General features: G+C 57.2%; 1 protein-coding gene across 3 annotated transcripts in view; it reads right to left on the reverse strand.

The window, feature by feature from the left end:
- AGAP3 (ArfGAP with GTPase domain, ankyrin repeat and PH domain 3) overlaps nt 1-24,840 on the reverse strand; it is a 108,624-nt gene that overhangs the window by 49,584 nt on the left and 34,200 nt on the right. For all 3 annotated transcript variants that reach the window (XM_021538996.3, XM_031503774.3, XM_085572868.1), the window contains exons 2-8: nt 19,906-19,964; nt 15,143-15,230; nt 14,876-14,961; nt 14,600-14,741; nt 13,166-13,300; nt 10,262-10,389; nt 2,147-2,302 (exon numbers count right to left, since the gene is read on the reverse strand). In XM_021538996.3, the coding sequence (XP_021394671.3) occupies nt 2,147-2,302; nt 10,262-10,389; nt 13,166-13,300; nt 14,600-14,741; nt 14,876-14,961; nt 15,143-15,230; nt 19,906-19,964 (794 nt within the window). The remainder of the gene's footprint in view (nt 1-2,146; nt 2,303-10,261; nt 10,390-13,165; nt 13,301-14,599; nt 14,742-14,875; nt 14,962-15,142; nt 15,231-19,905; nt 19,965-24,840) is intronic.

Below are 24,840 nucleotides of genomic sequence, written 5' to 3' on the forward strand. Positions count from 1 at the left end.
AGAGGAGAGGAGAGGAGAGGAGAGGAGAGGAGAGGAGAGGAGAGGAGAGGAGAGGAGAGGAGAGGAGAGGAGAGGAGAGGAGAGGAGAGGAGAGGAGAGGAGAGGAGAGGAGAGAGGAGAGGAGAGGAGAGGAGAGGAGAGAAGAGGAGCAAAGGAGTCAGGCACAGCTCAGGACTGGGGCTGCAGCAGCTCCCAGAACTGGGCCGGGCACTGCACCTCGGGAAGGCCTGTGACCACCTGGGGACCCCATAAGGTCAGAGGCTGCTGGCTACACCTGCGCTGCCTGCCTGGGAAAAGCTAGTGGCAGAAAACAGCCTGCCCTCTCCTTCCCTTCCCGCCCTTCCTGGTCCTGTCCCACTGTGGGAGGTGTCGGGAGCTGCTGCTGCTGCCACGACCAGATGGGTGAAGACGTCAACGTGAGCCATGGATGTGCACCAGCACACGAGCAAGCAGGTGAGGTGAGCCCCAGCCCCAGCCCCGTGGCGAGCGAGCACAGGTGAGCCCGTGGCGGAGAGCAAGCGTGAGCCCAGGATGAGCAGCGCCTGAGAGCCCCACACGCATGATGGCGTCCACAGCGAACAAGCGCAAGCCCCGCAGCAAGCCGCCCTCCTCCTCCCCAAGCGTGTGCCCGCCCCAGCGAGCGAGCACGGGGCTCCGGAGAGCATGAACGCGAGCCGGCGGCGAGTCCAGAGGCATCGGCGCGCAGCGAGCAGCACGGGGCTGGCACGGCACGGCACGGCACGGCACGGCACGGCACGGCACGGCACGGCGGCAAGCACAGCGAGAGAACGGCGGGGCCGGGCAGGCACCCGCCAGCGCTGCGTGCACGGGGAGCGTGGGCTCGGGCACAGACAGCTACCGGGCATTCCAGCAGGCGTGAGCACAGCGCGGGGAAGGCAGCGAGGGAACAACCATGCGCTGGGAGCGGGGACTGCTGCGGGTGGCCGTGTGCTGGCAGAGGGATGGGGAGCACAGCCCACCCACCAACAGCACGCAGACAGCGTGAGCGTGGGCCTGGGCAGGCACAGAGAGCTGGGGGGCACGAGCTGCAGCCGGGGGAATGCACAGAGCATTTGGGAGGTCAGCGCAGAAGCTGCCAGGATGTCAGAAGCCAAGGGAGGTGGGCACACTCCAGCACGAGGAGTGGGGAATCTGGGATGCCAATGGTGCAGTGAGAGGAATGGGGCACAGGACACTGAATTTGTGTGGTCTGGGCTCAGACCAACAGCGGCTGGTCACAAGGGGCAACAGGTACAAGGGCTTTGTTGTGGCTGGTTCCACAAACAGCAGACACAGTGTGCTGAGCAATGGTGGCTGGAAAGCACATTGAGATGGGGAGAGGATCAAGGCCGGAGCCTGCACATGTACACAGGGAACAGAGGCTACACCTGCACTAGACATGGGACTGGGACACGTGTGCTCACAGCGAGGGGACACTCATGGCTGTGCTCAGAGCAAGGGTGAGTGTGAGGGCAGAACTGTGCACGCTGCATGGACGGCATGTGTGTGGTGCGAGAGCGTGCAGAGAGGCAGGCTGCAAGGCAACCAGCACAGCTTAGGGCTGCAAATGTACCCTGCTCTACCTGGGGCCCACAGCTTCGCTGCCTCCCCTCTGTCTTCCCTCCCTCCACACCCACAGCAGCTCCCACGTGTGCTGCTCAAGTCACACAGGGTTCAGGAACGGGAGTGAGTGGAGCCCTATGCCAGGTACTGAGCTCTGCACAGCACCACTGGCACAGCATCACTAGCACCAAACAGGAGGCCCGCCGAGCAGGGGCTCCGTGCCACCAAGGAGGCCAGCGGCCCCAAGAGAGGATGAGCAGCGTCACTGGTGCTGTGCACGCACAGCTGCACTCCCTGTAACGAGCAGGAGCTCACACACACCACACACCCACACGAGTGCACCCTGCACACTCCCATGTGTGTGAGGAATCTCCTGCTCCCAGATGCTCCCCATGCACGCCCGCTCTGCCTGCAGCACCGCGGTCCCTGCACACGCAGGTCCCTCCCGCACACGCACTGCTGCCAGCACAGCAGGGTTACTGTGCAGGAGAGCCCAAGGGCTCAGGCTGCCCTGACCCACTCCCCTGCCCTCTCCCCTGCTGAAAACCCACCCCAGAGCTCCTGGGCTCCCTGTGCCTCTTACCGTGAAGATGTTGGAGCGCCGCTTGGACTGCTTGCGGATGGGGGTGGGGGTGTTGGAGGCAGCGATGGTCTCGATCCGCAGCTCCCGCTGGCTGATGCTCGGGGTGGAGGGCACAGAGGAGGAGTAGTCACTGAAGGCTCCTCCACCGTTGGTGGCCTGGAGGAGGAGAGGGATGGTCAGAGAGGTCGGAGACAGGCCACCTGGAGGCACGACCGCAGGAACACCACCTGCCCCACGTGGCCTCAGGCCAGGGCACGGCGTGCTGCGCAGGACTGGGGCTGACTGACATCCTAAAAACCATGGAATCGTTTCAGTTGGAAGGGACCTTAAAGACCATTTAATTCCAACTCCCTGCCATGGGCAGGGACAACTTCCACTAGACCAGATTGCTCCAAGCCCCATTCAACCTGGCCTTGAACACTTCCAGGGATGGGGAGCTCACAGTCTATTGCCAGGCACTGCTCCTGATCAACAGGGGGGCTTGGGAAGCCTTTCACTTCTTACTGCTCTAGTGTTTTCACCAGTAAAATGTTCAAGTTCTGAAATCAAAGAGAAGGGCAGCAAATAGCCAGAGAAACACAGCTTAATCCCTTCCAAACACAGGTGTGGAACAAGACCTGAGGCAGCAGAGTCCCACGTAGCTGTGCCCAGCAGAGGGGCACAGCTAGGGCACCTCCACCTACTCCCAGAACACAGGATCAGGGTCACTCTCCTTGGGCAGTCACTCCCTTCCTCTCCACTGAGCCCCTGAGGCATGAGGCTGTGAGGCAGCCCAAAGCCTGCCAAGCTCCAAGTCCCACTCATCCATTCCCTGTCTCATGGGGACAGCCATGATGCCAGTGGGGATGTGTGTCCTCAGGACTCCAGCCTTCACCTCTCCTGTGTCATGAAGCACAGAGTGCCACGCCCTGAGCACAACCTCTGTGTGAAACCCATCTCTGCTGCTGGTTTGGAGATCTCTCCAAGCACAGCCCGAGGCTGGCACACGCCTCCCGTGCCTGCAGACCACCACAGGCATGGCTGCAGTGGCCTGTGTCTGGGAACACAAGGGGCTTCACCAACACCTCGCTGGACTTCAGAGCAAGAGGAAGATCCAACCGTGCAGCCATGCACCCACGTCACCAACACATCTCTTCCAGACAAGGCTGCTCACTCAGTGTGGGGTTTAGGGACCCCCAGAAACTATACTGGCATGGAAGGATTCCAGGTCTGCAGCCCAGGACACCTCACTATGACATGGCACATGGCAGCCCGAGCTCCCTGGCAGCTCTGAAAAGCATTTCACAAACACAGGGAGGAGCTGCCCCTAGAAGGGCAGGTGAGCTCCAGCACCACAGAAGGGGCAGCCCACCTCCTCCCAGCTCCACACTTGCAGAGTGATGTTGGGAAGGATGAATAAATATGATTGTCTGGCAAAAGATTCACAATAGTACAGCCAGGATGAAAACAATTCTCCCTACTGGCTGGACAATACCCTTACCTACAGATAGGTCCAAAAGTCAAATGGACTGTTCCATCTCAACCCCCAAAATGTATGGTTCATTCCACACCTGTAACCCTCCCCTGAAACATCAAGTGTCTGTGACCCCATTGGCCCAAGTCTTGCTCCAGCCCACCTTGAAGTCCCCTGATAAGGGGTCTCTGAGGGGCCAGACGCTCTCTTGGAACTTCCCCCCTCTTAGAACTTCCACCGTCTCCTAGAGCATCCTCTTGTCTCTCCCCTCCCCCATCCCCTCAAGCCTTGCCACGTGCTGCGTCTGGCAGCTCCAAGCAAGACCTTTCTCCATCCCTAATAAACCTGATATTCTAAGAGCAGCCTTCAGAGATCTCTCGTCTCCATTCATCTGTCCTGGAACGCAGCGTTCCCTACAGAGTGGTGGCATCAATGGCCCAGTGACTTCCTCCATCCCGCCTACACTCTGAGCAGGAGTGGGGCCCATGCAGGGTGATGATCTGCTGAAGGGGCTCTGCAAGTGACCTCCATCCCCAGTGGGATCAGAGCCTTATTCTGAGACAAGCAGTTCAGAGAAGTGTGAAAGGGGCTGCACAGGCAGAGCAGTGACCATGACCCACAGCCCGGTCTCAGAGAGAGGTGCAACCTTCACCCAAGCCATGGATCCCCTCATCTTGAACAAGAGATATGGGAGAAGGCACACAATGAGAATTTAAGAGAGGAAAAAGCCACCCAAGCAGCATTTCAGTTTCCTCCTCATGAAGGCAGAGAAAGGAAAAAAATTCCATGTCGTGAGCAGGTGGGTGGCTCAGACCATCCCAGCCTGTCTGGAAATAGGAACACTTCTGGAGTCCTGAAACACAGAACAAAAGGGAACCTGGCCTGGTTGTGCTTTTCCACAAGTACAAGAGGCTGGGAACTTTGTCCAGTTCTCCTGGGAGCTCCTCTGCAGGGTGAGGAACCCTGCACTGGACAAGAAGATTCTGCTGCCAAGTCCCAGGGAAGGGGAGACCACCAGGGACACAAAGGGGTGAAGCAACATATCACCTGCCAGTGGCTTCTGAACCTTCAGCAGAGAGAACTCCTGTCAATGCCGGGTCCAACACCCACGGAGGAGTTCTGCAGGTGCTGTGATCAGAAGAGCTGCAGAGAGCCACGGCCACCAAGTCACAGATGTCTGTGTTTAACTGGCTCATCACATGCCAACGAGGTCAAAGAAAGTGAAATATTCCAATGCTAGGAAGAGTAGGAGGATGCTGCAGCACAGACAACCTGCCACATCAACAGTGAGCTGGGCATGGCTGTTCCTCCACGACCAGCTTCTGGCCAGGCGTGGTGTGTCTTGGTGACCTTGGCTGCACGTTCAGGATGCTGTGACTGTGGGGAGGAGCCAGCTCCGAGGAGGCTGCAGAGTCTGAGCTCCTGCCAGACAGCTGGAACAAACTCTGTGGGCTGCTGGTGATGGACACTGAAGCATCAAGGAAGAAATTTTGCTACACCCTGGTTTATATTTTCCTGTGTCATTTCTGTCTGGCCAGAATAGCCTTCTTCTGCCTGTAAGTTTGCCTGGTGTTGGAGCCAAGATTACTGTCCTTGAGTGATGAAGGACACTGGCCTTTGAGCTTCCCGTGTCCTGCAGACCAATCCTCAGGAAAGGCTCTGGGGCTGGAGGAAGGCTCACATCAGGCTATGAAGGCAAGCTGCCACAAGTTTGGGGCAGAAGAGGAAGTCCTTCAAAGGTAGCAAGTGGCTCTGGCAATCCTGAGCCAATCCTGAGCTCTGCTGGAGTAGGGAGCTCCCTAACTTCTATGGGATCTAAGAACACAGGACAAATCTCAGGGATGTGGAAGAATAAGATGACAGGTCTGGGCCGGTACCACAAGCCTGCTGTTGTCAGGTACTTTGCTCGTGGACCTGAACATCCACCAGTGGCCACCACTGGAATATGAGAACACAGTGGGAACTGGAAACTTGGCAAGTGCCTGTGGGACAAATACTTCCCACTAGTGTGTAACTGGTGGAAGAGCATCAGCAGCCCACGGGTGCCTGGGAAGGGCAGAACTCAGCTGGAGCTCAGAGCAGTAATTCCTGGCGGAACAAGGCCCGAGGTGGAACAAGGAGTTTGGGAAGGGCTCTGAGTGCAAGAGCACAGACAAACAACAAACACCAACCCAGTGTCTGCAGGAAGAAGGAAGAAGCCAGAGGAGCATAAGGACGATGGAAAGTGGGCACCATGAGCCAGGCAGGCAATGGGACATGGGCTTCCATGAGGAAATGGCAACGCCCACCGCTGCAGCTCCTGAACTCTGACGGAACGTGCCACAGCAGGCCAGTGAGCACTGTTACCAGCTCAGGTGAGCTGCCCCTGGGGCTTCATTTCACTTGCAAACTTTGTTTTTCCACCTCTTTCATCTGATCTCTCACTGAAGTCTGGATGAAGGCTCTCCCAGTGCTCCCCAAGAGCCTGTGCAGGAAGGCAGACCGAGGCCATCAGAGAAGAGCCATCATACTGGGCAGCCCAGAGCACGGCAGGGATGGCAGCAGCTCCCAAGGCCCAGGGGGCACCCAATTCCCTCCACCAGCCTGTCAGGTACCTGCATTGGGTACCTGTGTTACCTCCTGTCAGCTGCTGGGAACCAGTTTCCTGGCAGAAACACAAACTGCCATCCCACAGCAAACACAACACTGACTCACCCACAGCCTGGGGAACTCCCAAAGGCACCCCAGAGGCCCTGAAGAAAGACTGAGAATGGGGCAGCAAAAGTGAGGAAATCAGGTAGAACAACTCTGCAGGTGTTGCAAGCACCCACTGGCCCGAGAAACTCCCATCCCCTCCCTGCAGGCAAGGGCCAGGAGCTGCCAGGAGGGAGCAAGGTGGGAGTCAGGGCCAAGTGAAGAGTGGGATTCCCAAACCCAGCCAACCCACCCACTCAGCAATAGGTGTGGGCAAGATACAGAGAGGAGAGCCCAAGGCAGCAGGCAAGAGCTTTCCCTGGGGCTGCTGGTTCTGGGGAATACCAGGTGCCTGCTCCAGCAGGTGCAGACCCACACCCCTCAAGCTGCTGGGAAGGCCAAAAGGACAGACCTGTGTCCCCAAGGGAATGCGGGACTCCAGGGCTGGCCGTGGCTCCTGCCATCCCAGACTGATGCTGAGCACGGCAGCCAGGGTCAGGGACCCACCGAGCACACCTAGTGACTCATGAGAGCTGCTGGAAAACCCTGAGCAGGGCTGACCTGCTCCTACAGCTCCCTTTCCCTCCCCATGGATGGAGCAACATCCTCCAGGCACCGCTGCAGAATAGGAGAAAAAACCCCAAACTCCCAAAGGCAGAAATGGAAGCAGGGCTTCTGGCTGGTTCCCAAGATCATCATGCACTGTGCAAGGAGACCAGGACACATCCACAGCAGCACTGCCCAGGAGAAGGGAATCCTCCAGACAGATGGCTAACAAGGACTCCCTCCTCTCCCAGTAACCACGCTGCACTGGTCCAACTGACAGACCAGACAACTAGTGGCCATGCCCAAAAAAGTTAGTTTGGCTCAGCCAGTAGTGTCAAGCTACTTCCAGAAGAATTGTTCCCTCTTCTGGAAGTTGTTCTCTTGTTCTGGAGAACAAGAGAAGGAGCAGGGCTGGGTCCTAGCTCCTACCTACCATAAGAAGCCCTTTGTGGGGGACTCCTTGTTCCCATTCCAAGAAAAGTGCCTTCTCAGCTGGCAGCTCCAGTGGACAGCGCTGTCCCCACAGTATGGGCCAGAGCAGGCCCAAAGCAGTACTGCCAATCCCAGTTCCAGGGGCTCCTCCTGTCCCTAAATGCCAATCCTGTTGTTCCAGGGCCACCTCCTGACCCCCAGATGCCAGTCCCAGTGCTCCAGGGACTCCTCCTGCCCCCCCAAGCAGTAGTGGAAGGGAAGGGGATCCTTCTGTCCCAAGTGCATGTCTCACCTGTACGCACTGATGCCTGAGGCACAAGGCAAAGCTCCTAATTGTGTTTATTGTCTGGCTTCTCTCCACCTCATCACCATGTTAAGTCCTGTGCTCCTAAACTCTTCCTTGAGAGCCTTTTTCCTGTTTTCCCTGTGCCAGTTACTGCTCTTTGACTTGCAAAAGCAAATGAGAAACCCTGGTGAGGCCCTCAGGTATGACAGAGTTCAGCTCAGCTCCACAAACACCTTGTCACCCTCCCACTGGTCCTTCCTGGCAGGGCGAGCCCATCTACCCCCTCCCAGAGCTGCCCCACTGTGTCCTGCCGGGCCAGGAGCATGGGACACCAGGACACTGCTCCCCAGTACCCCCCTGGCACAGTGCCCTCCACGTGGGCAGCCTGAGCACACACCTGAGCATGTGGGCTGCTCTGCCCACTTCCCTGTCAGAACCACCAGGTGGGTCAATTTGTTTCCCAAAGCCACTTGGATTTTCCCTGAGGACAGCAGGGAGCAGCTCCAGAACTCACTTCTGAGACCATGCAAGAACAGGCAAACACTTCACAGCATTTTAGGATCACTCACCATTGCTTCACTATTTTCAGAAGGGTCCTTAGTAATGGGGGAGAAACATGCAAACACCAGGGGCTGGTGATGGGACCACACAAGAGCCAGGAGCACAAACTGACTTTGGTCACCCTTATGGGGCCAGGTTTGTCGAGGGCAGGGGGGCACTGGGCGGGCACAGAGCAGGCCGGTGGGGCACGGGCCATCAAGCAAACCCTGCGAGCTGCACGCTGCGTTACTTCCCTTCACAGCTCTGCTTCCCACCACAGCTCCCTACGTCCCTCCAGCCAAGCCAGGAGCACAGCAAGGTACAGAGAGCAAAGGTCTGTCCCCGAGCAGGCAGCCAGAATTCACCTCTACACAGACGTCGTCTGCAAGCCGTGCTGAGAGGTGCTCTGTGGGAAGGAAAGGAGAGGAAAGCAGGGAGGGCTCTGAGCAAACTCCTCACAAAGCTCATGACGTGCAGTTAGAAAATTCTTCCAAAATTTGCTTCCCCGCAGCCAGTCCTAAATCCACCCCTTTTGTTCAGTGCTGCCTTTCCTTAAGGAGCTCTTTGATGTCACACCTGTGTATTTTAGGTCAGGTTTGGCCTATCTCTGCACTCATTCCTCAGCTAAACCAGCCAAGTGCTTACTTTCCTCAGAGTCTCTTCCCTCCCAGCTGTTTTTGGAAGCAAACACTAAACAAGTGTCCAGCTCCCCTGAGAAATGCTGACCTTGGCCAGCAGCCTCTTGCTTCCCTTCCAGCACAGGCAGCCTCTCCTTCCCAACCAGACTCAAACTCTACACAATCTGCTAATAAAACCCTCAAATTACCAGAGACACTCAAATCTGTATTTCCCTTGGACTTTGCTCCCCACCTTGGATGTCTCCCCACTTGTCCCACCTCTCTGGACACAAGCACACTCTGACAGAACCTGGCTTTGCAGCCTTCCCCAGCAGCCCATCCACCTGCACACAGACTTTACCTGAACTTGCTGGTATCCAGGTGACATGGAGCACCAGGAAGATGCAGGCAAAAACCTGCACTCACCTACCTGCAATGCAGCTTTAGAAGCCTCTACAATCAGGTAGGCTGCAGATATGGCTCAGGGCTGTGCAGGGACAGGCTCCTGTTATGGAGGCCCAGGAGTCCTCCCAGGCCTAGGAGGCTCTGACACACCCAGAGCTTCAAAGGCAATCCCTTATGGAAAACCCAGCAGCTACATGTGCTGTCACTCAGTCAGAGGCAGATTTCCTGCAGCCCCTGTCACAGATCCTGTGAATCCATGTGCCACTTGCTGCAGAGATGGAATCTGTTGCCTTGAGTGCCCTGGGGAGCAATAGAGCCCAGGATCTCTGCTTTCTTCCTCACCAGTTGCACAGACAGCATTTCTGTGGGCACTGGGAATGTAGGAAAGCTTGAATGCAGTGAGGTGGCTGCCTGAAGGATCTCCTCCCCCAGCCCCTCACCACGGAGCCTGTCCTGCCTCAGCTCTGCTCCAGGATCACAGAACATCACCATCCTCCCCCCACCAAGACCTTGGCAAACCTTACCAACAGCACAGAGCCCTTCCTCTGGCAGAGGGGAGGGAACCTCCTTCCCTGTTCTGCTCCTTCAGCTCACACTGAAGCCACCTCTCCACATGTACGCCCCCTCTGTAGCCCTCAGATGCCTGTGCACACAGACCATCAGCTTCCTGGGTCTGGGGAAGCAGGAGCTGAGCAGCTGTGCCCACCCTGAGCTGCCCAACAGCTCCTACACGCCGCTCACGGCTCTGCTGCGTGCCTGCCAAAGCACCACGGCCTGGGCACCACCAGCCACACCCAAAGGTTTAGACATGAAACTTGACCTCAGGGCAAGCATCAAACTGTCACACGATCATAAAATCATGGAGCACTTCGTGTTGGAAGGGACCTTCAAGGACATCTCATTCCACCCCCTGCTGCAGGCAGAGACACCTTCCACTAGACCTGGCTGCTCCAAGCCCCACTGCTCCAAGCTGGCCTTGGATATTCCCAGGGACGGGGCAGCCACAGCTGCTCTGGGCCATGGGAGCAGCAGCAGGGTGACACCACAGAGCCAGCCCAGAGCAGCGCTATGAGTCTAGGGCTGAACTGCTGCCTGCTGAACTGAGGGTGTGGAGAGCACACCTCAGCAAGAGGTCCTTGGCTTTCCCCGCTCCCATTCCCCACCTGGTTGATGTGGACAGAAGGAATGGAGGCTGCGGACACAGATGAGTGGCTGGGTGAGTTGGGCAGGGACTTGCAGGGGCCGATGGAGAGCTGGTGCTTCTTCCGGAGAGCCACCACCTTCTGAGCCACTGGAAAAGGGAGAAAGGGACAGGGTCAGAGTCCACAAAGCAGTTTCCTCCCCCACAGACTTCTGGAGGGCTTCAAGGAGAAGCAGGCCCTTCCCCTGACTGATGTGCTGCCTGCACTGCTCAGGCTGAGTCCCCAGAGGCCACCTGCCCCCTCGGGCATCACACAGAACAGCAACTTCCCATGGACACCATGAACCCAGGCCTGCTGCAGGAGAGCCCCTGGCCAGCCCATCACTCCTCAGTCACCCCACACGGCAACTCTGTGCCAGGTACTGGACTGAACTGCCTGGGCAAATGCCACCTCCATCGGTCTGGGCCTTGTGGGTCTGTAAATGAACCTCCTGTGGGGCTGTTTGTAGAATCCTTGGTGGGTCACTAGGGACCTTTGCATGCACATCCTCTGTCCAGACTTGCAGTGCTGGGTTTGCTTTGCAGCACTGAGTGATGCTCAGGTGCTGGTGCTCCCAGTGACACTGGGCAGTGGTGCTGCTCAGGCCCTGCAGGCAGGGCACACCTCTCTGGTTGTACAGCAACCAGAGAAACCGAACAGACAGCTTTAAGGGATGGCAGAAATTATCCCAGAAAATCTGTCTGATGTTCAGGAAGTAGAAGAGCCTGGGCCCGGTACGCAGGAAGGTGAAGGTCACCTCAAGGTGCCTCATTTCAGGACTGGGGAGATGTTATCCCTCCAGTGTGGTCTCACTGGCCTCATGGTTAATTCCTCATTAGCAGCAGTGGTACCGGATAACTGATGGGCAGAGCCTCTGCCAGCCAGCAGTGGCTGAGGGCTTTGTCTGGCTGTTGCCTGGGGGGCTGAGCTCACAGCAGCCAGCACTGGGATGGAAGATGACCCCTGGGCAGGGGATCCAGAGCCTCCCGGAAGCTCACACTGGAGCCTGGGCCTGCAGCCCCATGTTTGAGGGGGACGAGGGAGAGCAGCAATGCACCCCAGCCACAGCTCCTGGGCCATGGAGCCGCTGGCTGTCCTCTGCTGCGCAGAGGAAAGGTGGGACCATGCACTTGCGATGTGCAGCAGAGCTGAAGCTCAAAAAGTGACCCACACCACAAGGCAGCACAGCTGCTGTGCCTCCTGCACCCTCAGGATCAGGGCTGGGTCACTCCTCCTCCTCCTCCTCAGGAACATCACCAAGGTGACCATGGCTAGGGGCTCCCTGACCTTTCCTTGGTATAGAAACACCCTTCAAATGAAGCCCAAGAACTGAGGCCCCCCACACCAATGGCTCCTTGCAAACTGTCCTGGCATCTGCTGAATCCGAACCCCAGATTTCTGCAGACAGGAATTGTGAGGGTAACCCTGAGAATAAAGTTCTTTAAGCAGACCTGACTGGAGCCAAGAGGGCAGAAGGCACATTCCACACCAGCCCCCACCTCGTGGGCTCTGCCATGAGGGGACCAAGCCAACCATCCCACAGGGCAGGCCTTCCTCAGGGAGTCCTGGAGCTGACCGGACACTGCAGGACACAGCCCAGGGCACTGTCCCTGCCTGTGCCAGGGCCACCATCTGGCAAGACCTGGCAATACAAGATCCCATCCTCTCACTGCAGAAGTTCCTGTGACATCTGTGGACTTGGGAAGGATGGAGGAGCACAATTCCCAAAAAGCAAACAGCACCTCCAGGGGGAATTCTGCCAGGACGTGAGAAACCAGCAAGGAGGAAGCGACCCCTGTTGTCCTGCGGGGTGTCCTTCCCAAGGTGACCTTCAGCAGCCTGACTGCCCACACACAGCCTCGGCCACAAGAGCCCCACCACCATCAGGCCCACTGCAACGTGCTCAGACCAGAGACAGCACAGCTCAACCACACACCACACACCAAGAGCTGCTCTGAGCAACAGGGCCTCTGCTGCTCCTGCCTGAGCTGTGGTGGCACAACAGCCAAGGCCACCCCGCCCTTGGAGCATCCCTGTGCAGTTGGTGGAGATGGACACCAGCTTTTCTGTCTTGGAGCATCCCCCACGCTCTGCAACACTACATGCACATGTGGGAAGAGCTGTCTGTGAACACCAAGGGCCAGGGTGGTCACGCCCTCAGGCTCTCGTGCCAGCTCCCCAGAAAGGCCAGCGGCCACTGGGTGTGACCCAGGACAGTGGCAGGGAAGGGCTCTCTAGAAACAAAGGTGCAGCACACTCCACACAGCACAGGCCAGCAGGCAACCTCAGCTCTGGAAGCAGCCCTTCACACTCCTGCTGTGGGAAGTGGACATCCTGCCGGGCCTGCCTGGGCTAGGTCTGCTGGGATCCACGGTGGTGACTTTCGTGGAAGAAGTCGTAAAGGCAAGTCTGATGGAAACTGGATTGCCATGTGAGGAAAGGTCCTCACAGAGTCTGTGACTGCCAGGACTCCACAAGATCCCAAACCAGCTGCACCAGGATCCACCACATGCCAAACTAGCTGCATCATGACCACCAGTGCTCCCTAGGAAGAACTGCTTACCCACTCCAGAAACACCTCATCCCATCAGCTTCAGGCCATTCCGCCTTGTGCTGTCACTAGAGGGAACACACAATCTCCTCCAGGGTAAGCTCACAGTTAATGTAAGCAGACTGCAAGCCCCCAGGAGATGGAGCAGGTTCCCTGTGCCCCTCAGCATCACTGTGCTGCAGACCCCTCTCCAAGCCCAAGCAGGAATGCTCTCTCACACTGTTCCCATGAGGAACAGCTGCCCCACCCAGCTGTCCAGGTGCTGCTTTCCTACTCCAAAGGCAGCACGAGCTCCTCTGCAGGACCCCAGCACTGCCCGGACGCGGTGCAGTTACCGTCCTGGAAGACCCTCTCCACGTTCAGGCCGTAGGTAGCGCAGGTCTCGTAGTACGTGCAGCGCTTCAGATCATTGGAGAGCTTCCGTGCCCGGGAGTCGTCGATGACGCGGGGATTGGTGGCACTGATTGCATCTGCAAGCCAAAGGGACAGGAGCTGAAAGGCAAGGACCCTGTCCCACCCAGCCACAGGTCCCATGACACTTCTGGCCTCCCTCCCTCTCTTCACACAGAGGAACCACCTCTGTAGCACTGTCCCATGAATGCCTGTGATCACAAATCCCACGTTTGCAGAAAAATGGATGAATCTCTGTAAATGAGCCTGACTCAATTTCCCAAACCACCCAGCCACCCACATTTCAGCAAGACAGAGGCAGAACACCTCTGGGAGGTGTGAGGACTAAGGCCAGGCAGCCCCAGCTGCCAAATAAAATGATTTGTCAGTCTCCAACATTTTAGGGCTCATGACCAAGCCCTACATATTAAAGAATACAAGGGACAAATCCTCCTGGTTTAACGAGAAAGTCTACTCTGCTGAGATGTCTCCACAGCCAAGGAATTCCTGGACAGCTCTAAAATACAGGCTCAATTTGTATCCCACATAGCCACCAAGTGCTTGCCTGTTCTGGAACAACATCTTTCCAAAGAGGAATCCAACTCCTTAAAGACAAGCCAGAGACAAGTGGAGGCTGTGAACAAACCTTTTTGGGTAGGAGATCTAGGACCTGCACTGTGAGGAAGCCCTCCTCCAGTTCTCCAGATGGTTGTGTGCTGTACTGAGGCTAGGACCTCACCTGGTTCTGTCTGGGACAACCGTGACCACTACCCTGTTACCTGTCCCACTCCTGCACCTCCACAGTGCATGCTGCCACCTCATTCCTGAGCCAAGATCATTCAGTCCCAAAATTCATTCCATGATCTCTAAATATCCAAAGTTTAACACCTTTGTTCTGCTTTTATTATGGGTGTCTGGAACAGACCCCCTGTGACTGCCACCCACTGCTCCTGCCTGTCTTCCTGGCCTCAGAGCTTCTTCCTGGCCAGGAACAGGTTACACAGAACTCAGGAACTGTCCTGCCAGGACAGTTTTACCCTACATCCATGTCCTGCTCCTGCTGTCTACTGTCACACAGAAAACTCTCCACCCCAGGCCCCCTCCTGCCTGTGCTGGCAGAGCTGGGGGAGGCAGCACCATGGTAACATACCATTTCAAGAGGAAAGCGGCTCCCTGGAATGAGGCAGCTCTCTCTGGGAAGCTGAGATGGTGTGAGCAGGAACTGCCTCCTCAGGGCCCTGGGCTGGGGCCTCAGCACCGTCCCTCAGCCCCAGGTAAGGCTCACAGAGCAGGATGCTCCCGTGCTCAGGGGGCCAGTGGGACGGGCGCCAGCGCTCCCGCCCGAGGCTGGGGTGGGGGAAGCCAAGCGCCGTTCTCACCCTGTGTGCCCACCAGCACCATCGGCACCTCCGCTGTGTTCCGGTAGCTGCAGAGCCGCAGGTAGTAGTTGTAGACGGTCTGGAAGCTGATCTCATCCTCCAGGCTGAAGACAAACACCACTGCATCGACCCAGGCAGCAAACTGAGGAGACGCGGCAGAATTACCGCGCGGCCGGGCAGCTGGAGAGCCGGGCATGTGCCGGGCTCGCAGCGCCACCTCCCCCAGCCCCCGGCAGGGAGGCTGGGAAGGGACAACAGGGAGGACAGGTCTCCTACCTGGAGTTCAGGGGGGCCCCCTTCATCTCGAATCAGCAGCAAGTAGCTCTGGCCATCCACCACAATCTCCTTCTTAAACCGGCCACCTTGGGGAGCAAAGCTGCCGTCAGCAAGGGGGGGTGCAAGCAGGAGACACCCCAAACGAGGGCTGGGGGGGCTGCAGAGCCCCTTGGCAGTGGAGGAGGTGCAGGGACGGCGATCACCTTCTGCACCATGGAGAGGAGTGATCCCAGCCCATCCCCAGGCACCCTGGGAAGCAGACCTTACCCTCTGGAGACTCCTCCTGCACATAGGTGCCGGTCAGGTAGCGGTGCACCAGGGCCGACTTGCCACTGGACAGGTTCCCCACGATGCCCTGGAACAGATGCACATGTCACCCGTGTGCCCAGCACGTGTCCTTGTGCACAAGGCCAGCCTCGTTAGGTGACAGCACCAGTGCTGGGGCACACTGATGAGAGGCACAGGTGTCCCTGAGAGGACACAGGGATGGTGTGACCCAGCCCAGTACTCGGTGGGAGGCAGGGCACTGGCCGGGCTCAGTCAGGCAGAGAGCAGCTGAGACTGGGGCACAGTCACCTGGACAGAGGGCAGTGAGTCCTCTCATCCTCACCTGAACAGGCACAGCCCTGTCAGAGCCACATCAGCTCTTCCACATCAGAGCCCTTCTGCTCCTCAGGGAACACTTGCCATCCCAAGTCAATTCAGAAGGGGAAAAACCTCTTTTCCCAGCCCACACATCCCAGCTGTGAGGTGCTGCAGCTCTGGAGAGCAGCTGCCAGTAGAAGGGGAGCTGAGCCCAGCTCCACGCTGGGTGCAGGCCCAGCATGTGCTCATGCCCGAGGCACCAGCACCGCAGCACCGCTACGTGCATCTGCCAGCAGAGCCGATGGTGCCGCCCACACGGGAACACCCAGCACCAACGAGCAACCAAAGCACAGGAGAAAGCTACTGAGCACCGAGTGGAACTGGGTGGAAGCACATCTGACTGCAGCACCCTCGGACTGGCTATGAAAGGCAGGTGGGTGACCCAGGATGGGTCAGTCAGAGAGCCCAGCCCAGCTCGTTGTCAGTGTCCTCCTGACCATTAAATGCTGCTTAATTGTGGGACCAGGTCTTTACTGGAGGATCTGGAGCACGAGTCTAATGAGAATTGGCTGAGGGAGGGGCTCAGCCTGAAAAAAGGAGGCTCAGGGGGAACCTTCTCATTCCACAGCTCCTGGAAGGAGGGTGCAGTCAGGTGGGAATTTGGCTCTGCTCCCAAGTAACTAACAACAGGACAAGAAGTAACATCCTCAAATTGATCAGGGAAGGTTTAGTTTGGATATCAGGTATCCCTTTTCCACAAAAAAGGAAGGGTCACCTTTAGCTGAAGGTGAACCAAGTCACTATCCCTGGAAGTGCTCAAAAAATGTGGAAGTGCCACTTGAGGATATAGTTTAGTGGTGAACACGGTGGTGGTGCTGGTTGATGGTTGGACTTGATGATCTTAGAGGGCTTTTCCAGCCTTAATGGTTCTGTGATCTTGTACAGTTGCACTCACATGACCACACCAGTGCCAGAAGATGTGGAGTCAGGAGCGGCTACGAACACTAAAGGTGCCTCTGCCACCATGGAAGTTTGCAGCCAAACTCTTCCAGGCACAGGGATGAGCTGGGCAGGTGAGTCACCACCAGGCAGGTTCTCCAGCTCTCAGGCAGGCACTCAAATGCTCCCGCCGCCCTGGGCCAGGCACAGGCTCCCCGTGAGAAGCAGAGAGGCCCCAGCCCCGTGGACAGACCAGGCTGGCAGAGCCCAGGACACAACCCTGCCCGCAGCTCCTCTGGTGCCAGTGGAGCCAGCGCACGGCAGGAGCAGGGAGCACTGACCAATGGCTCCCAGGGCATGCCTGGCCGCTCTCACCAGTGCCCATCTACCACCTGAGAGCAGCCACAGACCCCGACAGCACATTCACAGAGGTGACAGCACAGAGAGCAGGGGCTGGCTGCAGCCCTGTCCCATCCTGCACCACCTGCATCTCCACAGCACAGAGAGCAGGGGCTGGGCTGCAGCCCTGCCTGTCCTGCATCACCTGCATCTCCACAGCACAGAGAGAACAGGCTGCAGCCCTGCCTGTCCTGCCCCTGCACCTGCATCCCCTCGCTGGGCAGGGGCTGCACCAATGCCATGCCCATGTCATGGGCCAGGGGAACAGCCCAGCCTCTGCCCAAGCCCTCCCTGCCGCTCAGCTCTGGTCAGGACAGTCACGGAACCACAGAATCTCAGAATGGTTTGTGTTGGAAGGGACCTTCAAGCTCATCTAGTTCCACTCCCTGCCATGAACAGAGACATCTTCCACTACCCCAGGATGCTCCAAGCTCCATCCAGCCTGGCCTTGGACACTTCCAAGGATCCAGGGGCAGCTTCTCTGGGTAACCAGGGCCTCACCACTCTCACAGGGAAGAATGCTTTCCCAATATTCCATCTAACCCTACCCTCTGTCCATGGGAAGCCATTCGCCTTTGTCCTGCCACTCCAGGCTCTTGTCCCAGGAGAGAGCCTCTCTCCTGCTTTCCTGGAGCCCCTTCAGGCACTAGAAGGAGCTCTAATGTCTCCAGAACCTTCTCTTCTCCAGGCTGAACACCCCCGGCTCTCCCAGCCTGGCTCCAGAGGGGTTTCAGCCCTCAGAGCATCTCCATGGCCTCCTCTGGACTTACTCCAGGGCCATGTCCATGTTTTTTTAGGGGCCTCTGACACAGACACAACACTCTAGGTGGGAGAACTGCAGAAGGTCTCACAGAAGGAACTCGAGAGCCCAGCTCTGGGCAGGCAGCTCAGGTTTCAGTGCCAGGTTGGCCAAGGCTCCTCTGCCAACGAGCGGCTCCCGAGGCTGCCCAGCAGCAAGGGTGCCATACCATGGCAAAGATAAACACTCCAATGCCATTTAGCTCTAAAACTCAGACAGAGGCTGCACTTACACTTTGTCTGCACATAGTACAAACCCTGACCTGCATCTCACCAAAATCTTGCTGCTCTGCCGTGTTCTTGAGCTCACCTGGACCTTCAAACCAGCCACAGAACTGACAATCCTGAGGAACACAGCCCCTGAGAGGTGGCAAACTGGAGCCAAACAAGGTGTGTAAGCACTGTGGGAGCCTCTGTTCCAGGGTTTTTGGGAGGATGTGGGAACACAGTCGGCACTGTGCTGGCACTGCCCAGTGCCAGGGGCAGGGGACAAGTCCTGCCAGGAGGCACCGTCAGTGCCCCTCTGCAAGAACTGCTCAGTCAGAGCTTCCTCCTGGCCTCCAGCACTGGGAGGGAGCTTTTGGGGAGAAACTGAGGGAGGGAAAACTGCTGAACGTATCTTAAGTACATCATATTATTCAAAGACCTTGGAGAAAGTATCCTGAATGCTTGGGAACACAAGCAGGGAGAGCAGCAAGACCCTCAACTCCTGTGGAGAGACAGAGGACGCAGAGTTGTTTGAAAATGGGAAGGAAGTGAAGCCTGGCAACATTTCTTGCTGGAGTCAGTACTGGGCCCCTCACAACAAGAAAGACCTGGAGGGGCTGGAGCATGTCCAGGGAAGGGAACAGAGCTGGGAAGGGGCTGGAGCCCCAGAAGGGAGCTGGGAAAGGGCTCAGCAAGGAGAAAAGGGGGCTCAGGGGGGACCTTGTGGCTCTGCACAGCTCCTGACAGGAGGGGACAGCCAGGGGGTCGGGCTCTGCTCCAGGGAACAGGGACAGGAGGAGAGGGAACGGCCCCAGGCTGGGCCAGGGGAGGTCAGGGTGAGTAGAGGGAAAGGTAGAGGGAAAATTCCTTCCTGGAAAGGGCTGTCCAGCCCTGGCACAGCTTGTCCACAGGAGGGGTGGAGTCCCCATTCCCTGCAGAAATTTAAAAGCTGTGTGGATGTTGCACCAGGGGACAGAGTCAGTGATGGCCTTAGCAGTGCTGGGGAAGCAGCTGGACTCAAAGATCTCCAAAAGCTTTCCCAACCCAAATGATTCTGTCACTCTAAACTAGGACTCCAAAAGGCCTCCAGGCTTTTAGAAGAGCTGCTTTGGCCAGATCAAATCCTGGAGCAACAGAGATCCCCAGAGGTCATGCAAAACCTGGGGAAAGGGCTGTGCCACTTGAGGAAGAACTAAAAGCTTTAGGATGGTTTAGTTGGCAGCATGGCTTTGCAGCCTTGCAGAACCCCAACATCAGGCAGCAACACCCGAAGAGCTGTGAGAATGACTTTTAAATGCATTTCACAGATAAACTAACAAATGAATATTTGAGGTTTGTTTTGATTCTCACTTAACTGCAGGTACTAGACAGTGTGGCAGGACAGTGCTGGAATGTTTTGCAAGAAGAATTTTGTTCCTTTGTTTCTTGGACTAATATTGAAAAAGGTTAATCTTGCAAAAGCTGAAGGGAGAAAGAATTGAAGGGCACATGCCAGGAGCCTGTAAGGTGGGGCAGGAGGGACAGGGGCAGACCCCTGAGAGCCCACAGGGAGCTGGTGAACCCTGCAATGGTGTGACTGGAGGACACCCACCCTGTGCTGACAGACCTGGGGAGCCTCATCCCCTCAGTCTGGCAGAACAGAGCCGAGTGCCATCCTCCAGCACTGCTGCAGGGCAGGCACAGCTCAGCAGGCAGGAGGAGTGCCAGTGCAGAGCTCAGCGAGGCTCTGAAGGAGCAGTGACACCTCCCGCGCCAGGACGGCTGCTCTGGGGTGAGCACCAGGGCCTGTTCCTGAGCCACACCTGGGACCTGCACCTGCTTCTGCTGCACCAGGGCCAGCAGGGAGGCCGAGCAGCTCCAGTGGTGCCTTCTCACCTTCACATCCAAGCGCTCTCTCCCTGATCAACAAACTCTGCCTCACCCTCAGAGCGTGGGCTGCCCAGGAACATCAGTCCTTCCCTGGCATGGTGGCAGCCCCAGCTCCCCTCTTCCTTCTGAGGCTGAACCTTCTGTGTGTTTCCTCCTGGCCACACGAAAATGCAGGGCTTTCCTGAAGATTTGGGGAAGCAGGGGTATCCCAGGCACAAGCCACAAGTACTCACCACCTTCAGTTCAGGCACCGAGCGACTCAGGGTCCATTCCTGGCTATTCACAAATGAATCTGCAGACAGAGAGAAGAAATCATCAGGTTACCCTCAAGATCCCAGCAAGGACCCTGGTGCAGCCTCCCTGCTCCCTCCAGGCAGATACCTGGTTCTTCCCACCCTTCCAGAGCCACAGAGCTGCACGAGGACCCCACGCGCAGCCGCAGCCCCACACGGGGAGGAGCGGCCGAGCCGAGGGCAGCAGCAACGGCAGCACAGCGGCCGGGCACCACTGGCTGGAGCCCTTCCTTCAGCCCTGCAGCAGCACAAAAACCCCTCAGCATCCCCTGTCCCGAGGCACAGAGGACGAGGGGAGCACTGCCGAGCAGACACCCTTTTGAGGAGCACGGGCTGCACAAGACCCCAGAGCTGAGGGCACCTGGGGCACGTGCCAGCTCCCCCAGCCCTGCCCTGGCACGCCGCAGGCGCCGGAGCTGCCGGCAGGTATCAGCCACCTTCTGACTGAACACAAACACAGTTAGTTATTGCACTCATGGAACTGGCAGCATGCTGCAATGGGCTTACAGAGGCTGTGGCAATCCAGCACGCCCTGAGGAAACCCACCCACCCTGCCACACAGCATCTGGAGGAGGAGCAGGAGCCTGCAGGATACCTTGAGGACCAGAGGCAGCCAGCAGCCCCTCCTGACAAACCTTAGTCCCTCACTCGCCTCGGTGAGGTCAGACCTTCCATCCAACACCAGCTCCAGGGCAGGGCCCACAGGAGCAGCACCTCCTGCATGTTTATTACATACAAACAGAAAGGATTTTTGGAGACCTGAAATCTGTGGGAGCTCTGCACCTTCAGGAACCTCCAATAAACCTGTCAAATCTGTGGCCACAGACTGCTGCAGGAATGGGAATCTCAGATGGCTCAGAAGGGAAGCAGCAAATCCACCAGACCCGAAAGCAGGCAGCAATCAAACACAGTGACCTGGGCACTGCCACTGCTCCAGTGTCACCCGAGGCCACAGGGAGGGTGGCTCCAGATCTGTCCCAGCAGCCCCAACCCCACAACCACAACTCCTAGTGCCTGCTCCAGCAGTACCCAAACCACCCTCCCAGGAGACAATTCCTTCCCAATATCCCACCCATCCCTGCCCTCTGGCAGTGAGAGCCATTCCCTGTGTCCTGTCCCTCCATGCCTTGTCCCCAGTCCCTCTCCAGCTCTCCTGGAGCCCCTCCAGGCCCTGGCAGGGCTCTGAGCTCTCCCTGGAGCCTTCTCCTCTCCAGGTGAACATCCCCAGCTCTCCCAGAGCAGAGGGGCTCCAGCCCTGGGAGCATCTATCTTGTGTTGGAGGCAGCACAGGGTCCGACCAGCGCCTGCCCTCACCCAACTCCTGTTCCAGCCCTCGTGACTCCTTAGGGGAGGCTGCACACACAACAGCACCAGCTCTTCCTCCATCTCCAGCCTAAAGCTTCATCCCACCTCTCTCACCTCACTGGGCAGCCCACAGCCATGGGGAAGAGCCCACTCCTGCTCCCACTGCCAGAGGGCTGGCTAAGCTGCTCAGAGAGCACGAGGCACAAACCTGGCACTGTGCCCTTGTCCCTGTTCTGTGCAGCCACCAGCGCCCACAACACTCATCCATCATGTTCAAGAAAGGTGTGAGCATGATGCTCCTACCCGGAGTTTACCTTCCATAGCTGACTTAGGAACACTCCTTTTCCAGGAGTTACAGACAAGCACTCCCCAAGTCTGCTGCAGGAACAGCAGGTTATTTATAGCCTCCCTGAGGAATCATTTCTCTGCAGCGCCTTTCACCTGCCCTTTCCTTTTTTTAGGCAGAAGTAATGTTTTTATTAGAACAATTCACCAGTCAGGAGGAAAATGATACATTTTTGAGCCCTTTCCAAAAGGTAACAGCACACCTGTATTTCCAGCTGCATCACTGGGTCTAAAAAAAGCTGTCTCCTGCACTTGGGACTTCTGCCCTGCTCAGCCTCTTTGGCAGGTAATGTGACAGATAAAGCATCATCCAGGCCTTCTCTGTCCCCAGCATTCCCTGATGGGAGCAGGAAGCACACACTTGTGATGTTTCACTACACACAGCAGGTTTTTGGCAGGTTCTGAGTGGAGCACAAGACACACACACTCGGTGATTGGCCTTGAGAAGGAGGAGAGGCAGGGAGAGCCCTGGAGAGGGCTGGCTGGGCTCTCCCTGGATCTGCTCAGGGATGATCAGGACAAGCTGCCCCATCAGTGCCAGCTGCCTCTGGCACCAACCATCCCAACAGATCCTTGCTTGGTTTTTAACCCAGGTTCAAGAGTTTGCAACACTTTGATTTTTGACTTGCTGAGAAGGCCCCTGAGTAATCCCTAACACAAATAAAAGCTGACAACGTAAGGCCCACAGGACTGTGCTCGGCCCCACAACACAGCCCGCTCCTCACTCCCGCCAGCCCAGCCCAGCCGAGCTCCAGCAGCAAATCCACCAGACCCAAAAGCAGGCAGCAAGCAAACACAGTGCCCGGGCCCTGGTGCCAGCTCATCCAGCAGCAGACACGGCCTGGGACTGACCCCACTGAGTACTGAGCTCATGTAGCACTGGATAGCTTCCCTGCATAGCTTCACTGCTGGACTGGCTGCCTCACCTGCAATTCCAGATGAAAACACACCTGCTCACTCTTCCTGCGTCTTCTTTTTGGCATTCAACCACAGAGAGGGGACCAGGCTATCTGTGCTGCAGTTCAATGCCTTCCCCAGGTGCACCTGACCTCCAAAACTGAAGCAGTGGGCTCAGGGAGCCACTGTCATACCAAGAGCTTCAGCACAGCCCAACAGCATCCTCAGCTCCACTACACAACCATACAAGAGATCAGTCCAGACTGGCCTGGGAAGAGGAAATTCAGGACAATTCTGTTACTCCCCAGAAGCTTCTGTTGATGGAGGTTTCCAGGCACAGGCAGCTCTACTGCAGAAAGTAGAAATTTGGGAGGTGGGGTGGGCAGAGCCCCTGCCATGCAGAAGAGCAGACAGGGACATAAAGGAGGTACTCTGCATCTGATGTCCCTTGGTCAGCTGGTCATCCTGGACATCTTCAGGACCTACAGACCAGACCCCAGCTGTAGGACAGCAGTGCTGTTCACCGAGGAGGCAGGATCAGCACCCTCTATCCCAGAGCTCGGACACCATGGCTCCCTGTGCCCTGAGGACAGCTTGGAGGGGGTTCAGCCACACACCCACAGCTCCCAGCACCCACATGCCACTGGGAGGCTGTCAGGAGAAAGGGGCTGGCTGGCCAAATTCACCTCCTCACCCCATCCTGGTCCACGGGATGATGCGCAGCAGGTTCATCTACCCTGTGCTCCAGAATGCCAGTGCCAGACACATCTGGTCTCCCCACACAGCAACTAATAATTAACCAACTCATTATCCAAGCCATGGTGGAACTCCCTTGGACACTGCAACCCTGGACACTAAACCCAGCCTTGAAACCAGGTCAGAGGCTGCACAAACACAGCAGAGGCCGCACAAACCAAGGCCACTTGTGGCCACCACTGCAGCCACACAAACAGACCCACCTGACCACACACAGATCAAAGGGAGGCAGAGGCAGCGTGCCCGGGCACAGCTACCCTTCCTGGGCATAGCCACCCCGCCCAGGCCAGGCTGATAAAGCCTCCACCCGGGCAAAGCTGGCAGGAGGGGGATTTCTCCAGGTCAAGGACCGGCACAGGCATAGCCAGTGTTACAGTCAGCACTGAGCCAGCACAGGTACCCACTGCAGGACATGACCTTGGCAAGGATTCTCTCAGCAGAGCTATAAACACTCTACAGCAACAAAAGGAGACAATGCTGTGTCACTCTGGAGAAGGGCACACTTAGGAACTGTTACCTTTGTGTCATCAGCATGCCACGGGTGGCAGCAGCTGGTGCCACTGTGCTCTGAGGTCTGGAAGATCCAGAAACCTCTCAGCAGCTGCTGCTCTCCAGCCCCCATCCAAACACTGTCAAAGACCCAGACCAAACCCTGCTGTGATGCTGGGACAGGGTCTGCTGGAAGGGAAAACCCAGCAGAGAGTGAGATGGAAAGACAGGTAGCTCAACCTCCCACCACAGCACTCCCTGGGGATCTACCTCAGCAGCCAGACCCTGTTCCCAATGCGCCTGAGCTCAGCTCCAGCTGTGCAGCCCCACCAGCGCTGGCAAGGGAACTCTGAAGGCACAGGGTTCCCTCTCCCTAAGGCTGCAGTCAGACACAGCTGCACCCCACTGACCTCATTCTAAGAACTGAGCCCTCCAGAGCACTGTCCCAACAGCTCCCTCCCTGACACCTTCCAGAACTCTCAAGCTTTTCCAAAGTGCAGACGCCAGACTGGCCTCAGCATCCGAGGCATCTCTAACCCCACCATGACATCTCTGCCTCTCAGCAACACTCCCAGCTCAACCAAGGCAAGTACCAACACGAGGTGATATTTATCATGACCTACACAACTCACTATGCAAACTTCACCCAATCCATGAGAAAACAGCCCCTCTTCTCTCAGAAGCCTTCCCTCGCATGCCCTGCACATCAGTACTGCACACACGGGAGTAAAGGGAGGTACCTTGAAGAACATCAAAAAGCAGGGCATCTCTCTGGGAGAGGGGACACGGCTGTGATCACAGAATCGCGGAATATCCCGAGCTGGAAGAGACCCACAAGGATCATTAAATCTCATCCCTGGCCCTGCACAGACACCCCAACGATCCCACCCTGTGCCTGAGAGTGTTGTCCAAACGCTTCCTGAGCTCTGGCAGCCTTGGGGCCGTGACCATTCCCTAGGGAGCCTGTTCAGTACCCAGCCACCCTCTGGGGGAAGAACTCTTTCCTGATATCCAACCTAAACCTCCCTGACACAGCTTCATGCTGTTCCCTCAGATGAGGAATGCTTCCTGAGCCATCAGAGA

Source organism: Lonchura striata, chromosome 2, assembly GCF_050655825.1.
Source record: "Lonchura striata isolate lonStrDom1 chromosome 2, ASM5065582v1, whole genome shotgun sequence".
Classification (NCBI taxonomy): domain Eukaryota; kingdom Metazoa; phylum Chordata; class Aves; order Passeriformes; family Estrildidae; genus Lonchura; species Lonchura striata.